Genomic DNA, 16,683 nt, shown 5'->3' with positions numbered 1-16,683 from the left:
GGTCGGGCCTAAGTATTCTAAACACATTGTCTAATAAGCTTGACACCAAGAACAAAGTGTCTTTCAGTCTAAGAACCAAACATGTTACGTGCTGGCAAACACGTAGACTAAACCCACATTTGAAAAGAATGGTTCAAAACCAAAACATCGTTTTATCCCACATGAACTATGGTAATCTTTTCTTCAGACTAAACATGATCGGATCTATTAACTGAAAAGAGCTTGAACAGGCCCGCACCTAAAACCTGTGTTAACCGTCGGTTGATCATAATTGACCAAACCACCTTTCCCAATGACCAAAATAACAAACCGGTTGTAATCGAAACCGATTAACAATCAAAATCTAAAAACCAAGGTTATAGGCTAGGTTTTGGCCCATAACTGAACCAATCCAATCCAACCCATGCTCATCCCTAAAAGCATATAATGCAATATTTCTCTGGTGTATTGAGAATCAAAATTTTGTATACATTTACAAAGAATAAAAAATGATATTAATTGGCCCCTATATCACCTAAAGTATACACTTAATGGAGAGGGAAAAAAAACTCTAGTCAGAAAAAGATAATTACAATGCCATATCTAATAAAATTGAACCTGGATTATGTGACAAAGTTTAGCTTCATTTTCCAATTTCTCTTTTTTTCCTTAAAGCCATATGACCATGGTAAATGAAAGAATCTAAAATCCCTGCAACTGTGAAGATACCTGAACACAAGAAAATGTCATCAAGTTGTATGGGTTCGAATTACATGTGGAAAATGGGCGGGTCAAAACGAGCAACTTTTAGTGTGGGTCTTAACCTGTCAGGTGGTGATCTACAAACACTTTTTTGTTCATTCTTAAAAAGAATTTATAAATAATTAACGTGTCATATAATTACAAACTGTATTAATACAGTTATATTCTAACTTTTCAAATAAAGTAATGAAGGAAGATGCGCATTATAAATAGATTTTGTGTGACTTTCGACCTGTTCTGTTATAACTATTTTTTTGTAATTAATTACACGAATAGTCCTTATGGTTTATCTAAATTATGGTTTTGGTCCCTAAGTTTGAGAAATTACAAGTTTAGTCAAAAGGTTTGCAAAATAGTCCCTGGAGTGGATGAAGGTTAACTTTTAACTAAAAGGTGGGGTCCAAGAGGGTGTATTCTTTTTATTTTTATTTTTTGATGATAAAGAGTATATGGATCATTTCACGCCCACTTAACACCAAAAGTTAACCTTCGTCCATTTTAGAGATCATTTATGTTACATTTGGAAAACTATTGGACTAAACATGTAATTTCTCAAACTTTGGGATCAAAACCATAATATGAGCAAATCACAAGAACTATCCATGTAATTAATTCATTTTTTTTATTTACCAATATGACCCGATAAAATTGAACATAACCAGAATCAACCCGTTCACAAGTAAGCGGGTTCAGATTACGACCTCTACTGTATGTGTTGGGATTATAAACATAATGGAACATATACCTCCAACTATTGCACAAATATTGGTCAAGAAGTGTAAGAAGGAGGTATGCGTTTCTGTAAAATTCACCTGCATAAGCCACAAAAAGGAGCAGATTGTAAAACCAGAGTAGCCAGATTTTACCTTTTTATTCTCAACATGATAACGGGACCCACAAAATGAAAATGTTAACGGCTAAAACCAATAAGACCAATAGTATTTTTATCATGTCTAATAAATATATTTACAGAAGTTAAAAAAAACCTCGATTGCCGAAAGGTCATAGTAAAAGAACACGCCAGGTGGTGCCTGTTTACTGTTATCTGGATCCTTATAATATTCTGTCACAGAGAACTGCAGGATACAAATTCCATATGTTTTATAGCCTAAAACTTGATAACAAATTTTCTCTTTCATAGTTCATCAAGTACCTGATTTGTCCGAATAACTGCCCCTCTAAGAGGAGTGTACACAGTTGGCACCACCTGCAAGTTTTACGAGATTTATGTTAAATAGCATGCGAGAACACACAAAATGAAAATAAACTACTCAGTTTTTAAATCTTAAAGATTAAGAAATAAAATAAAATGTTACTCCTCTCTCCTCAAATTCAAAAAATAAATATTAATGTGACTGTTCGATAATGTATATAAGCTACACATAACACATGTGTAGGTAAGCATACAAAATCAAAATATACATGAATAAATTATTTTTAATGTAAATAATCTACACACGTGCATGTAAGAAGTACAAAATCTATAAAATGTAAACCATTGATTAAAAAAAATAAATGATCTGAATTGTTCTGCGTGTTCTTGCTAAAAGAATAGCGTTATAAAAAGACCTATCGTTATGTATGTACATAGTCATAGAGAGATTTGGAGACTCGTTGTAGAAAACTAACCTTGATGAAATACTGATACATTCCATTTGGAATCTTTTGAAACCAGTGCACCCTGAATAACCAAACAAAACAACAATAGCAAAAAAACCCAAACAAATGTGGTCAAATCTTGGCAAACTAAAAATGTCAAATATAACTTCTTACCCGTCAAGTGGATTTATGATGCCAGGATAATCGTCTCCAAAAGATAGTTTATTAATCTTGTGAGTTATCTACAAAAATCACAAAAACTTAACATAACAAAAAACTATAACTATCGAAATAAGTGTATAATATGTTGACCTACATTGTAGCTATCTTCTTTAAAATCCTTCACATCATGAGGTAGATGAAGATTTTCCAGATGAAAACTTTTGACAAAACGAAAATTTCCCGCCACTTTTTTGACCTCTAGAGATCCAAACATGGTGCATCCTTCACCTTCTTCATCTTTAATCCTCTGCACAAAACCTTCTCTTTTGCACTAACATTTCAAAAGTGTTCATGTTTCGCGTTATGTTTGAAGGCTTGTTTATAATCTTTAATAAAAATATAAAAACACTATAAACCGACCTGGTCAATCAAATCAGGATCTGTCAATCCCCAACCTCTCCTTCGATATGCTTCACGAACCTCGTTACATGAATTACAACATTCAGCTGATGACTGTTATATTAGACAGAAACAATAATCAACGATTTGATAAGTTTTAAGGTTGATGTTGATCTAGTGGTGAGGAGTGTGCATTAAAGAAGACGTACGAACTCAGCACCGTAGCATGAACCGCAATATGTTTGATTTTGGGCAGCATGTTTGTGTATTGGGTTTCCAATGGTAGTGGTACCAATATGATCCGTTGTCATCTGAATCAGATTGCCTTTGGCGTCAATCCTGTTCTTCATGACAGTGTGCTTCTGCAAGTAATATAGATATTGTAGTGAAAATGGTGTGCATGAAATAATAGTTTTTCAGCAGACTTACAATATCAAGATGTTGGTCCCCACTGATATCAATGGCATCAAGACTGAGCAGGGTGCATGAAATAGCAGGGAAAGTGATATCAAACTGCATTGAAATGAAAGAGACATTAACCGAGCGATCGAGTGCATATATATAAAAGTTAAGAATATTTACATTACATTAATTTTGAGTGTTTCCCCTCGTGAAGTATCAACTAGAAGCTTGGTTTGTGTAAGGGTTAGGAGATATAGACCTGCAATGGTGAAGATAGCATATTAATGCTACCAGCCAATATATATATATATATGCAAGTGAAATTGTTGAGAAATGATATAATAATAATAAAAATAATAATAATAATAATAATAATAATAAATACAGAGCTCTGAGAAAAGAAGGAGGATCATTGCAATGGAGGAGGCTAGGGTTATAATGCCACCGGAGAGCGTACGGCTGTAGAAATCCTCATTCACCTTGGGGTACACATCCAGATTCTGCACCCTACTCAACACTCGATTCATTTGAATTCGATTGAATTGAATTGTGATTCTTCTTCTTCTTCTTACTAGTTAATAATATATTTGGATCGATTGTAAACGAAGACCGTTTAATTAATAATTTTCGTATGATCAGACTTTCCTTCCGATTGTTTTCAATTCCAAACCAACTTCATTTTCATTCTCCTTCTCCGACTTTTTTGGGAGGCAATTGCTGGCTGATCTACGGGTTTTTTATTTTATTTTTATTAAATAAATTAAAACCAAATATATATAGACGAAATGGCAAAACAGGTCCTTTATGTTTTCATGGTTTTTCAATAGTCGTCCTTTCGCAACTTAATGACACAAGACGTATTTCATGTTTCAAATTCTGTTCATGTTATTTCCTTTGATACTAACCCAGTTAATTTTTCTTGTTAAATCTGGTCATGTGCCGTGCACATGAGGGTAATATTGTAATTTTATAGTTTATTTAATTATTAAAACTAATAAAATAAAAATTATTTACAACACACCCTCTCTCTCTTCTTTCTCTCTCTACTCCCTTTCTCTCCCACTCCTCTAAACATTCACAGATCTGAAATTCATCACCGGACCGCCACCACCTGCAAACACCACCACCATATCTTCGGACTGCCACCACCCGACCAACAGCTCAAACTCGCCGTCACACCACCAATCCAGACCGTCACACTCGACCACCAGCTCAAACTCTCTCTCTCTCTCTCTCTCTCTCTCTCTCTCTCTCTCTCTCTCTCTCTCTCCACTACCAGACCATCACACCACCGTCACCACCAATCCACCATATACCCTAAAAGCCACAATACACCACCACCAATCAACTATACCCCTCTGTTTCACCTCTTCGGAATCCCATACATGGTCGGAATCCCATACATGGTCGGAATCACATGCTTTAGCCCCGAAACACCAAGAAACGATTATGAAGGCTTTACAAGCAATCAACTTCAACGACTGGTGCAACCTGTTTATGCTTTGATTCCAAAAACATTTATGCTATACTTCGAAAAAACCCCTAATCCAACAAGAACCCTAATTTTGATTTCCCCAATTACTCAAAGATTTTCCTCGTCAATTTAAATTGACTGAGGGTTTTTGTTCCTTATATGACCGACACTAAACCACACAAAAACTAACCTGATTAATGACGAATTGAAGGTGATTTTCTTGATGGGGTTCTTTTGTTGGCTTGACGGGGTTCGACGGCGTGACCTGCGGTGGTGGATTTGAATGATGATGATAGTTGTTCCACATGATAGTGGTGGTGACCTTGAATTGCACGGTGATGATAGTTGTTTCACATGAAAGATGCAGATCAAGAGAAAGAGTATAGAGAGAGAGAGAGAGAGAAAGAAGATGGATGAAATAAAGATTTAATTTAAATATCATTAGTTTTTTTAGTAAAGGTAAAATGACTAAACGACCCTCATGTGCCTTGCACATGACTGGATTTAACGAAAAAATTTAACTGGGTTATGGTCAAAGGATGTAACTGTTAGGGCATGAATTTTATGTTGAGGATCCTTAATCCTTAACTATCTTATGGATAGATTATCATTGAGATGTGAATCAGGGTATAAAGGATCAACGATCCTCGGTATTATTTGTTTACTAATAATTACGTTTAGTATGGTGATGTGTTAGACAGGTATAACAACTTTAAGACGTACTTGCAACAATTATCTTCATGGAGTATTCTTTAGCTGGAGTATGTATACAGGATCCTAATTCAACGTAGCTGTTAATGGACAATTTCCTATGAAGACTGACGTTTAAATAAGCGCAACGACTCCTAGACCTAGTCCACCACTTAATTTGCTAATGAACAGCTATTAGCATGTGGTCAAAGAGCACGATGACGAAGAGTGGAAGACTAGCAGATTTATAGGAAAGGGTTGTTAGTTAGTTATTTTCTATTTTTCTTTATATATCGAGTTGAGATCAACATTAGAACACGCAATCACACGTCCCCTAGCTGTTAAGATATTTGTATTCACTCACATTATTCGTTGATCATCAACTCCACATCACTTGTAACTGACTTTTTGCCATTAATAAACTCGACGGTGATAGTTTTCACCGTCCGAGGGTTTTTTGTGCCGGAGATTACTATAATCGCGTATTATCCGATCAAAGGTTACCTTGTTAATCCTTGACCGAAGTAATTCGACCAAAGATTACCTTGTTAATTTTTGACCGAAGGAAGATTATCGTAATTAAGGGTTTTTTCCCTCGTGATCAAATCACTTTGTTCATCAAGATTTCGATTATACATCCACTATTATCGTGTTAGCACTATACCTCACCTGACATATTTGGATACAATATCCTTAGCTGATTTTTATCCAAAACAGTAACGCGATAGAGTTTTTAAGCATAAAGATGTTTTGTGTCATTAAGTTTGCAAAAAGACGACTATTGAAAAACCATGAAAACATAAAGGACTTGTTTTGTCATTTTGTCATATCTATATCTATATATATACTATATATAAAGCATGAGTGAGGGACCTCTTAATTTTTAAGAGGTACCAAACTTGTTGCTTTTAGTACAAACTACAATGAATAAAATTAAGACATTTTAGGGGCAATTTCGTCTTTTCACCATTTTGTCTTTTAGCAAAAGTAAAATCATACGGTTGATTTTTAAGTTATTCAAAATTATGTACAAGTTTGGTCCTTTAACTTTAGTCATATTTTGTTAACTTATATAATAGTTACATATATACCTCTTATTTTAAACCAACTACCTCGACGACGTTTAAACGTTTATAACTTTTTCACAAACTAATATTTTTTAAAAATTTTATACCATAAAAACGAGTATTTTATTATCTTTAATTTGAGTATGGTATTGCTATACTTTTTATATTTTAAAAACTTAACGTGTTACGTGATTACCATTAAAGACCGACAAACGAATCAGGCAGGTTTGGGTCATGGGTCTACAAGGTTAAGGTTGGAATGAGTCGATACAAAAAGGTTAATTTGGTTTGGGACGGGACGGGTTTGGGTTGAAAAGAGTCAAGCCATAACGAATTTCGGGTTAGAACAGTGTCAAACGGAACTGGTTGCAGGTCAAGACGAGTTCAATGCATCGTTAAGTGCGCATCAACAACTGATTGCACGCGTACAATCGTTGTGTGACGTGCTTACTAATACCGGCTAAGATTCCAATGCCGCAGTACGAACATACTATCTTCGGGTTACACGCATACTATTGTAAAGCCACGCACATACGGAAAACGGTAACACCGGTTACGCATCCAATGACATGTTTGCATGCATACCGCGCCGCATTGCGGGGGCACGTAGCTAGTTTAATATTTAATGATAACTAGAACACAACTGCAATGTTGATACACGTTAGCATGTACGTCGTCGTTATTGGATGTTGATAAAACATAATGTTACTATACTAAAGTTTGTACACACATTATGATTGGTCTGGTTTTAATAAAATTTATATCGAAACGTTATATAGAAATAAATATGTATATATGCAAACTTAAGTTGTTGTGAAGAAAAAAAAATATATGATATTTGACCAATGTGTCTCATTGGGTGAGCTAGGCATTAAATAAAATTTATATCGAATCGTGCGTAGAAACATTGACGTACGTTTGTATTAGAAATTTAGAGTAACATTACTTGTAAAAAAAGTTCATGATCGATATCGCACAAAACTTGTACTGAAATGTAATATAAATAAGTGCATCGCAACAATTATTCAGGATTTAAGAAACATAATAATTTTAAACTAAAATATGTCAAATACTAATTATAGAATGAAATAATGCAAAATCAAACATAAAAATGAGTTAAAATCAATATGTACATGGAGAGACATAGAATAGTATTAAAATCAAAGTTGAAAATGAATTAAGTTTTAACTAACTATTTTGAAAATCAAGATGTTATGCATACATGTAGACACTAACGGAGTGTTTGGCCCTTTTTTTTGCTTATGCATATTTTAAAGTAACTTATAGCTTATTTTCTGTTATTTGATAAGCTATTTTAAGTGTTTGGATTAGCTTATATTTTACAAGTTAACTATGTGTCTTAATAAGCTGTTAAATCCACCATTTTTTATTTTGTTAGAGTAATAAGTTGCTTCAATAATTATTAATCCATCATCATTTTAAGGCAAATAAGTAACTTACAACCTGACACAAATAAGCTTCTTTAATAAGCTAAAAAACCATCTTCACATAAAGCTTCTTCAAATGAGCTTATATAAGCTCATAAGCATAAGCTTAAAAAGCTAAATCAAACACAAAGTTAAGCTTATTTTGTAAAAAAAAACTAAAAAGGCTATAAGTTTGGTTAAAAAAGCCAGGCCAAACACCTCCTAATTGGGTTCTTTCATGAATAGTAAATTATGTGAGATAACTAACATATTCGTAGGTTTAAAATCTTATTTAATGGGGGTTTTTTCATAGTGATATGCTACTTTATTGATGGTGTTTCTGAGTAAGTTAGGTATGAATTGTTAAAATCAGTATACATGATTGACATTCCATCTCAGAAATGCTTACTCTGGTATTGGATGTAGATCCAAATAACAAGAATAGTAATAATAAATTAATAAGTACCATAAAAGATCTATAATTACAAAACAAAAACTTTTTGGCTATCAAATCTATTATTATAAAAACAAAAACCAATGTTGTGCCACATAACATCTAAGTGCCTCATTTTTGTTAAGTTAAGTGTCATTATTATTGTTCAACTTTGAAAGTCATAACTATATAATTAAAACAATTAATAAACATTTTAAACATTTCATATCATATTAATGATTTATCTATAATTTTATAGTAGCAAATAAAGTAAAAAAAATTAGAAATAAAAGAATGTATGTAAAACTTTTGAAACTCATTTTAGTACGTGTAAATTTGTGTTGTATGTTTTTAGTTACACGATTTGAGATGTATGTTGGCCAAGGTTGATATTTTTGAGCAGCTAAAATATAAGTTTGTGTTCAACTGAAATCATGTATGCAGGATGACATAAATATGATGAAACACCATTTACATTAACCAGAAAACTGGAACATATAGAAAGTGGAGTGTATCCAAAACAACACCATATGTATATCAACTCTAGGTCAAAATTGGGCCACCACTAGACTAGATACAGTAGACGGTTATAAGAAAGATACACAAGGATGGACACCAATGAACAACACTAAAACCCCCATCAAGCTTATGAGTCAGTACTAGACTCCTCGCTTAGATAAGTTATAGATTATATTTGCTGTTTGCACATGTTGATTTTGAAAGCTAACATGCCTATGCAACAAGACGTTAGTTTTTTCTGCTGCTTGAAATCTTGTCGTCTGATTCATTTTCAACTTGTTGACCCGATGGCTTCTTGGTCACCACAGCTGGACCCGTCTTAGATCCATGAACCTGCTACATCACACACAAGTAGACTTTTAGGTTACACTTCATAGAATTCAGTAACCGAACCAGAACCAAACTAGAGTTTGTAAAAAGAATGGGTCAAACGCATTGGGTAACAAATTCAGGTCATGGGCAACCATTTGGTATGGTTGATTCGCCCGCAAAACCACAAACACTTTTCTCAGTTTAATAAACATTTCTTAATTGAAAACTAACGTATTACAAAGGTTAATTTATTATTACAAAAAGAGAATTCTGCAATTTGTCTCCCTGGTATATGGTCCGATTCTACAGGTTTGACACTGAAAATGATTTTGCGAAGTATGGACCATCGTGATAACTGGGCGGTTCCATCTGACTCCTTGCCGTCAGTTGACTGACCTAGAAACGGTGAAATTACCCTTTTACCCCTGAGTCTTTAATTAAACCTAAAACTAAATATCTAAATTTCGTGTATTGGGTGGGGTTCGAACCCCCGACCCCCGGTTTAACAACAAACATACAAACCAGTTGAACTGAGCTACCATTTAATAAAACTACACAATATGTAATATATATTTAGTACCAGAATGTGCTGTATATGTATGTTGTATATATGTTCTGTATGTATGCCATATAGTATATGCTGTATATATATACTGTATATATATGCTGCATATATATGCAGCATATATATATATGCTGCATATACATATATGCTACTGTATATATACATATGCTGTATGTATATGCTGCATATATGCTGCTGTATATATACATATGCTGTATGTATATGCTGCATATATGCTGCTGTATATATACATATGCTGTATGTATATGCTGCATATATATATGCTGTATATATATATATACTGCATATATATATACAGCAGCCTCTCTATCCCTATGGGATAGAGGTAAGGCTGTCTACATCTTACCCTCCTCAGACCCTACCATAGCATTGCTATTGGTGGGATATACTAAGTACGATGATGATGATGATGATGATATACTGTATATGCTGCTGTATATATAAACGTATTTAACAAACTTTTCATTAAAAAACGACGAAACGGGCCATTTTTTAACAAACTTTTCATTAAAAAACGACGAGAAACGGCTCGTTTTTTAACAAACTTTTCATTAAAAAACGACGAAACGGGCCGTTTTTTAACAAACTTTTCAATAAAAAACGACGAAACGGCTCATTTTGTAACAAACTTTTCATTAAAAAACAACGAAACAGGCCGTTTTTTAACAAACTTTTCATTAAAAACGACGAAATGGCTCGTTTTTTAACAAACTTTTCATTAAAAAACGACGAAACGGGGCGTTTTTTAACAAACTTTTCATTAAAAAACGACGAAACGGCTCGTTTTTTAACAAACTTTTCATTCGTTTTTTAACAAACTTTTCATTAAAAAACGACGAAAAGGCTCGTTTTTTAACAAACTTTTCATTAAAAAACGACGAAACGGCTCGTTTTTTAACAAACTTTTCATTAAAAAACGACGAAAAGGCTCGTTTTTTAACAAACTTTTCATTAAAAAACGACGAAACGGGCCGTTATTTAACAAACTTTTCATTAAAAAATGATGAAACGGGTCGTTTTTTAACAAAATTTTATCCCCAAACCCGAGCCCGAACACACAATGAACACAACTATAATTATCCCCAAACCCGAGCCCGAACACATAATGAACACAACCATTCATATTTATATATTACACAATACATAAACACATAAACACAATACATAAACATATAACAAAACACCTGATTTATAATCTTCGGGATTTTACAAGCCGAAATCGAACCCGAACACCCCGAACACTACGGTAGGAGAAGCGGGTCGACATTCCACGTTCTACGGAACGCCAACCGGACTACACCAGCGACATTAACCACAACGCGGACGGAAATCTGACGAATCCGAAACCGGATTCGGAGACCTATAGCCAATGGAACTCCAATTAAACATGTGAACCGAATAAAGAACACCAAAACCATGGCGGCGGCGGATGTGGATGGGGATGGCGACGGTGGTGGCGGCGTCGGAAATTTGCGATGGCGTCGGTGATGGTGATGGAGAATGGGATCGGTGATGGTGATGGAGTATGGCGGTGATGGTGTTGGTGATGGGTGGGTTATATAAAGAGAGTGGGAAAATTGTGGAGATGGAGTTGGGTAAGAAACGGGTGAAGGAAAGAGGGGGGAAGGAGGGTGGAGAAGGGGGAAGAGTATGGAGGAAGGAGGAAGAAGATAATACCCGGTGGTCGGACTGTCATTTTTCCCGGCAAGCGTTTTTTCAAGCTTTTAAAAAATATAACTAACAGAGGGGCACATATGTGACTGGCCAAAATTACATTTGTAAAAAGTCAGATATACCCTGCAAATAAACGGACTTAAACGAAAATATTTAACGGAAGGAGTCAGATTGACCCGCCCAATTATCACGATGGTCCATACTTCGCAAAATCATTTTCAGTGTCAAACCTGTAGAATCGGACCATATACCAGGGAGACAAATTGCAGAATTCTCTTACAAAAAAGTTCACCGCATAAAAGGGTAACAGTTTTGGTTCAATTAACTTTTATTCCCCAAGAGGACGACAAAAAAGAATTTCTGCTTTAGATGACCACAAAAAATTATATTTTCGCCAAATTTACTGAGTTTTAAGGGTTACCTAAAAAAATCTAATTAGACCAAAAAAAAACCTTAGAAAAACAATATAGTTTTGCAAATAACAAGACTTGCAAAATTCTATGAATCGATAATAAAAACCGTGCAAATTGAATGAATTGAAAATGTCACCTCTAGAAATAAATAGAGGCTTTATTGAATCTTACCTTTACATTTGGTTTAAAAGGTAACGAAGTAGGCATGTTAGATGACTCTGAAGGCCTATGAAACAACAAATGTGCTACTGTTCGATCTATGGGGTTTGTATCAGTTTCCATATCCATAATCCCAGTGCACCTAAAACACAACATTAAAAATATTCAGATAAATTTTTCAGCGAAACTGAACAAAGTCTGAACAGAATTGAAACAAATAAGAGGGTATATATAAATAAAATTAAGTGAAAGAAGAAAATAATTCTGAAAATTCAGCAAATTAACCAGGGTGTGACTTGTATATATCTTTAACTGAACTACAACCTTAACTTTTCGTAATATTAAGATTAAAAGGCTAAAAAACATACTTGCTAGTCCCATCGGTCATCACGGGCCCACCAGTATCTCCACAATTTGCAGTGCTTTCATTTATGCCAACAAAGTCATGTCGTTGTTCTGCACTTCTAGCCAAACGGTACAGACTATCCCTTATGCATAACTTGGTCCTCAAATCCAACTGAAAAGTACACATGTTAAAGACACACATACACATTAAAAAGTTTGCAATACAATCAGGGAATATATAAACAAACTGTTTTGGATATTAATAATGAATATCATGAGTGGTTTATATCATAAAAGTGATGATGCAGAGTCATATTACCTGAAGCAAAACCTGTTGCAGCTGGCGAAAAGTGGTTGCTTCTAGTGAGATTTCATCCAAGTCAGTACTGAGTGAAGATCCATCTGGCACATCTGATGAATTTAACTCTCCTGAGGATCCTATTTTAGCGCCTTCCATATCACCTTGAAATTTGATCTTGTTTTCAATCATATGTTCCAGGTTATTTCCTGAAGCCTGGAAAATCATACCTGATTGATTTTGATTTCCAGTAAATAAAGGCTGACTAGAACTCTCCATTGAATGAACCTGGCTTGAACCTTTGATTTCAGATTTAATCCCAGTCATCATTGAGCCACCTGTAGATTGCATGGTTACATGATCATGACCTTGATGCAGATAACCGCTGCTTTGCATGAAATCAACAGACTCTGTCGGGTTCTGTTGTCTTGACTGCTCTTTCTGCAAATCAACATGCCAATAAACTCAGATTAAAACTAAAGAAACATAACTAATGATGATGTACATTGTGTCAATATGATTCAATTGATGAAAGTGAACTTTCATCAAAACTTTCTCTCGCAAAAGACAAATAAAATAAACCAACCTGATCTTTGTCTTTGATCTCAACTTTGCTTTCAGACACAAAACTAGATGTCTTATTATCTGATTCACGAGGTTCTTTACCCTGTGATACATTTGTTAAAGTACTTGGCTCTGAACATGGAAGCTTAAGATCCATCTTCATTGTCTCTTCAAAGCCTCTAGTTGGATCTTCTGAAGTAAACCATACCAATTCATCGTCATTGCCCGAAACGTTCAGCCCAAACGACGAATCACAATAGCTGCACATATAAATAAATGTTTTTAGTGATTAAAAAAGAAGAATAACAACACCTTAAAGTGAAAAACTGAGCATGCTTTAGTTTTCTGAGTGGGATTACCTTAACATCCTGTCCACGTCCTCAAAATATCCAACATCCGGCCAGTCATAATCATTTGAAAACAAGTTAAGATCATTGTAGGAGTTTCTATCAACTGCACCAGAAGAATCTTTAAGAATTCCCTCATCTGTGCATAACCCACTACCAGAGTTGATGTTGCTACTTTCAAAACAACGATTTGACAACTTCGTATCACCAGATTGTGCAGTAGGCGTGTCTTTCGCTGAGTCAGCATCACCAGAAGCAGCAAATACAGTATCAAGCATATTAGACCATGTATCTTTTTCCATAATGTTTGTTTCTTTACATAACGTCTTGGAACCTCTTTCTTCATTGCTTTGAATTGGTGTTTCATCAAGCCGAGGCTTCTTACATATGTCACTCTCACATTTATCTTCACTTCCTTTATTGTAGGTGGGATGGGGCACTATATGATCACCACTATGCTCAAAATCATCCCAGACAATATCATCAAGCTGTTACATCAGTTATTGAGTTTTAGTCGTTAATATAAACCATAAGCATGTAGTAGGTCAGAAAAGAAGCACAATATGATAAAATGCTAGTTCCACATATGATAATAATACTTACTCAACTCACAGAACATGTTAGTTTCATAGCTGTTAGAATTACTTTACATGTGCAAATAAAATGTTTTAAAAAATGTTCCTGCGTGCATTAACCTTATCACTATCTTTTTCACTCTACAAGTATCCAACTCTCGGTACATGAAGCATATAACCACACCCCTAGTCCTTACCAGTAGTATGGCTTAAAGGCTAAACACACTACAACTAATTAGACAAACTAAAACTATTCAACTGAATTGTTTCAACTACACAATCAACCAGACGAGTGAAGACGAAGCTCCTACCTCATAAATCGACAAGTCTGACATTCCTTCAAATTATCCAGCACTGATATCGCGTCCCTCGAACAGATCTGCGGTCATACTTGTCCAAAGCAGCAGTAACAATTATAGTAAAGCAGATAGAACAAATACTCTTCAACTGTGTTCAACAATCCAAATATCACACCTGACAATTAAACACTCCTTCACTTAGAAACACAATCCAAATCCGAACAAATCGATAATTAGAAAAGTCAAACCTAACAAAAGCTACAAAACATTTATTATAATATTATTATTCATCTAACTCTTCTTCAGTCAACTATATCAGGTTAACAACAGGAACGATTACAGAACGACGTGAAATCAGAGCTCGTAAGCAGATTTGAATCAATAAGAATGAAATTAAACAAAGGCCAGTTGAGATTAGATCTACCGGAAACGTGAAGGTGAATCCGCCGGAAACTGATTGATTGATTGATAACCAGAAACCCTAGCAAACGCAAATCTCGTAGGTTCTAGAGAGAAAACAATAATAATAAAAATATAAAAATAATAATATTGAGTGGGGAAAATAAGGATGGTGTTGATTAGGTGACACGTGGCAATGAGATCAAAAGAAGGGCGGAGAGAGAATCTAATCTAAACTGGTGGTCGAGAGAGAGGGACGGACGGTATACGATCTGTTTCCATCATATGATTGTGCCACCTGGTCCCACCCCCTTAGGCAAGTGGTGCTGCTTCTGGTGGACACTAATGCTCACGTAGGGTCAAACTTTTCGTTTTTTAGTTTTTTTATTTTATTTTATTGAATGATAAAAAGAATTGTTTTGGATTTATTCACACACTTGGTTGGTTAGTTGGCTTCTAATATAGTTCTTTTTTTAATTTATAATCCAAAACACTCATTTCCATTTTATAATAGGTTTATTGGATTTTAATAATACAAACTTTGGTCTATTGGCCGATATTAATCCCAACTTAAGAAATTCCCTAGATTAATCATAACTTTCACTCTATTGGCCTCCACTGAGCCTTTTCTTAACAAGAACTAACCCAGTTAGTTTTATGTCATTTCTACAAATTAAGGGAGACAAACGAAAAATGTAAATAACTTAATAACTCAACGACACGGGCGCCACCACCGACACCACGACCCTCGACACCGCCACCACCACGACCGCCACCGTCGACACCGCCATTACCACCGCGACCTCCGCCATTGCCTCCACCCCCACCACCGGTGGCGGAGGCCGTAATGGTGGTGGTGACGGTGTCGACGACGGCGGTCGTGGTGGTGGTGGTGGCAGTGTTGAGGGTTGTGGTGTCGGTGGCGGCGACCGCGGTGGTGGTGGCGCCCATTTCGTTGAGTTTTTAAGTTAATTTATATTTTTCGTTTATCCCCTTCAATTTGTAGAAATGACACTTTTTGCCCTAAAACTAACTAGGTTAGTTCCTGTTAAGAGACCAACAGAGTGAAAGCTAGGATTATTCTAGGGAATTTCTTAAGTTGGGATTAATATCTGCCAATAGGCCAAAGTTTGGATTATTAAAATCCAATAAACCCTTATAATACTTACAAAACTCTATATACAAAAAAAAAAAACAAATCGGTCGATATCATGTTACGCCACTAGAACAAAAAAAAATTGTCAACATTCATATGCAACAAATTAACATATTTAAATAGTAAAAAATGTGTGTGTAACACGAATAAGACCGTATCGATGGTAATAAAAAACGTGCTTTGCAACATCAAACCGATCTGAATTCGGTTGGTAACAATGGTATCAGCGCTAAATAGTAAATATAGAATTCGGTCGTTGTCGACGATACCAGTACTAAATCGTAAACATATATTAACAAAGCACAAAATCAAAATAAACAAATTATGAAATGTAAAGTAAAAAATAAAAAATAAATCTAAGGTGGCAACATATGGTTAGATCAAGTGGGCAAATCAAATTTAAGGTGTAACATGTTCTCTCCTACTTCTCTCCGGAATACTTTCTCTCTCTATCACATGTTTTGAATAGATGGAGTGGTCAGCAGTCACGTGGCATAAAAATTTCAGCGATGGTCGAGTAAGCACGTTCTTTGTGTCAAACATTCCTATAGGCACCTTAATCTCAAATTTGTGGAGTGCCTTATGGGACCAGAAGAGATTTTTCCGATGCATACGTGGCGAAGAAAAAGGATCTTTGAGGGAA

At 35.1% G+C, this 16,683-nt stretch overlaps 2 protein-coding genes across 5 annotated transcripts; both read right to left on the bottom strand.

Moving 5' to 3' along the window:
* Positions 1-290: 290 nt before the first annotated feature.
* LOC143636525 (uncharacterized) lies at positions 291-3,830 on the bottom strand. The gene is made up of 12 exons (XM_077104102.1): positions 3,689-3,830; positions 3,489-3,562; positions 3,331-3,414; positions 3,111-3,263; positions 2,923-3,015; positions 2,657-2,833; positions 2,515-2,582; positions 2,371-2,422; positions 1,895-1,948; positions 1,728-1,817; positions 1,487-1,553; positions 291-708 (listed from the first exon to the last, which is right to left on the bottom strand). The coding sequence occupies exons 1-12, from the start codon at positions 3,828-3,830 to the stop codon at positions 623-625; spliced, it is 1,140 nt and encodes a 379-aa protein (XP_076960217.1). The 3' UTR covers positions 291-622.
* Positions 3,831-8,851: 5,021 nt separating this feature from the next.
* Positions 8,852-15,006, bottom strand: LOC143636856 (protein LNK1-like). 4 transcript variants are annotated; one of them, XM_077104352.1, is made up of 9 exons: positions 14,910-15,006; positions 14,498-14,660; positions 13,624-14,099; positions 13,287-13,524; positions 12,931-13,141; positions 12,722-12,864; positions 12,426-12,574; positions 12,070-12,199; positions 8,852-9,249 (listed from the first exon to the last, which is right to left on the bottom strand). In XM_077104352.1, the coding sequence occupies exons 2-9, from the start codon at positions 14,519-14,521 to the stop codon at positions 9,142-9,144; spliced, it is 1,479 nt and encodes a 492-aa protein (XP_076960467.1). In that variant the 5' UTR covers positions 14,522-14,660; positions 14,910-15,006; the 3' UTR covers positions 8,852-9,141. The 4 variants fall into 4 exon arrangements, with proteins under 4 accessions (XP_076960467.1, XP_076960475.1, XP_076960458.1 ...); XM_077104360.1 differs by having other exon boundaries at positions 12,722-12,852; XM_077104343.1 differs by having other exon boundaries at positions 12,722-13,141.
* Between the last annotated feature and the right edge of the window lie 1,677 nt (positions 15,007-16,683).

The sequence above is a fragment of the Bidens hawaiensis genome, unplaced genomic scaffold (assembly GCF_021521415.1).
Source record: "Bidens hawaiensis isolate Kalapana, Puna unplaced genomic scaffold, B.hawaiensis_p1.1 tig00000599_1, whole genome shotgun sequence".
NCBI classification, from domain to species: domain Eukaryota; kingdom Viridiplantae; phylum Streptophyta; class Magnoliopsida; order Asterales; family Asteraceae; genus Bidens; species Bidens hawaiensis.
This window is presented reverse-complemented; position numbering and strand designations above follow the sequence as displayed.

Bases quoted from the DNA above. Each gene is read 5' to 3' on its own strand.
- LOC143636525 (XM_077104102.1), bottom strand. From the start codon at position 3,830: ATGAATCGAGTGTTGAGTAGGGTGCAGAATCTGGATGTGTACCCCAAG. The intron at 1,818-1,894 runs GTACTTGATGAA...TGTATCCTGCAG, and splicing joins CAGTTATTCGGACAAATCAG to TTCTCTGTGACAGAATATTA. The intron at 709-1,486 runs GTATATGTTCCA...TCTTGTGTTCAG, and splicing joins TATTTGTGCAATAGTTGGAG to GTATCTTCACAGTTGCAGGG.
- LOC143636856 (XM_077104343.1), bottom strand. From the start codon at position 14,521: ATGTCAGACTTGTCGATTTATGAG. The intron at 14,100-14,497 runs GTAGGAGCTTCG...CTGATGTAACAG, and splicing joins CAGACTTGTCGATTTATGAG to CTTGATGATATTGTCTGGGA. The intron at 12,575-12,721 runs GTAATATGACTC...TGTACTTTTCAG, and splicing joins TGCAACAGGTTTTGCTTCAG to TTGGATTTGAGGACCAAGTT.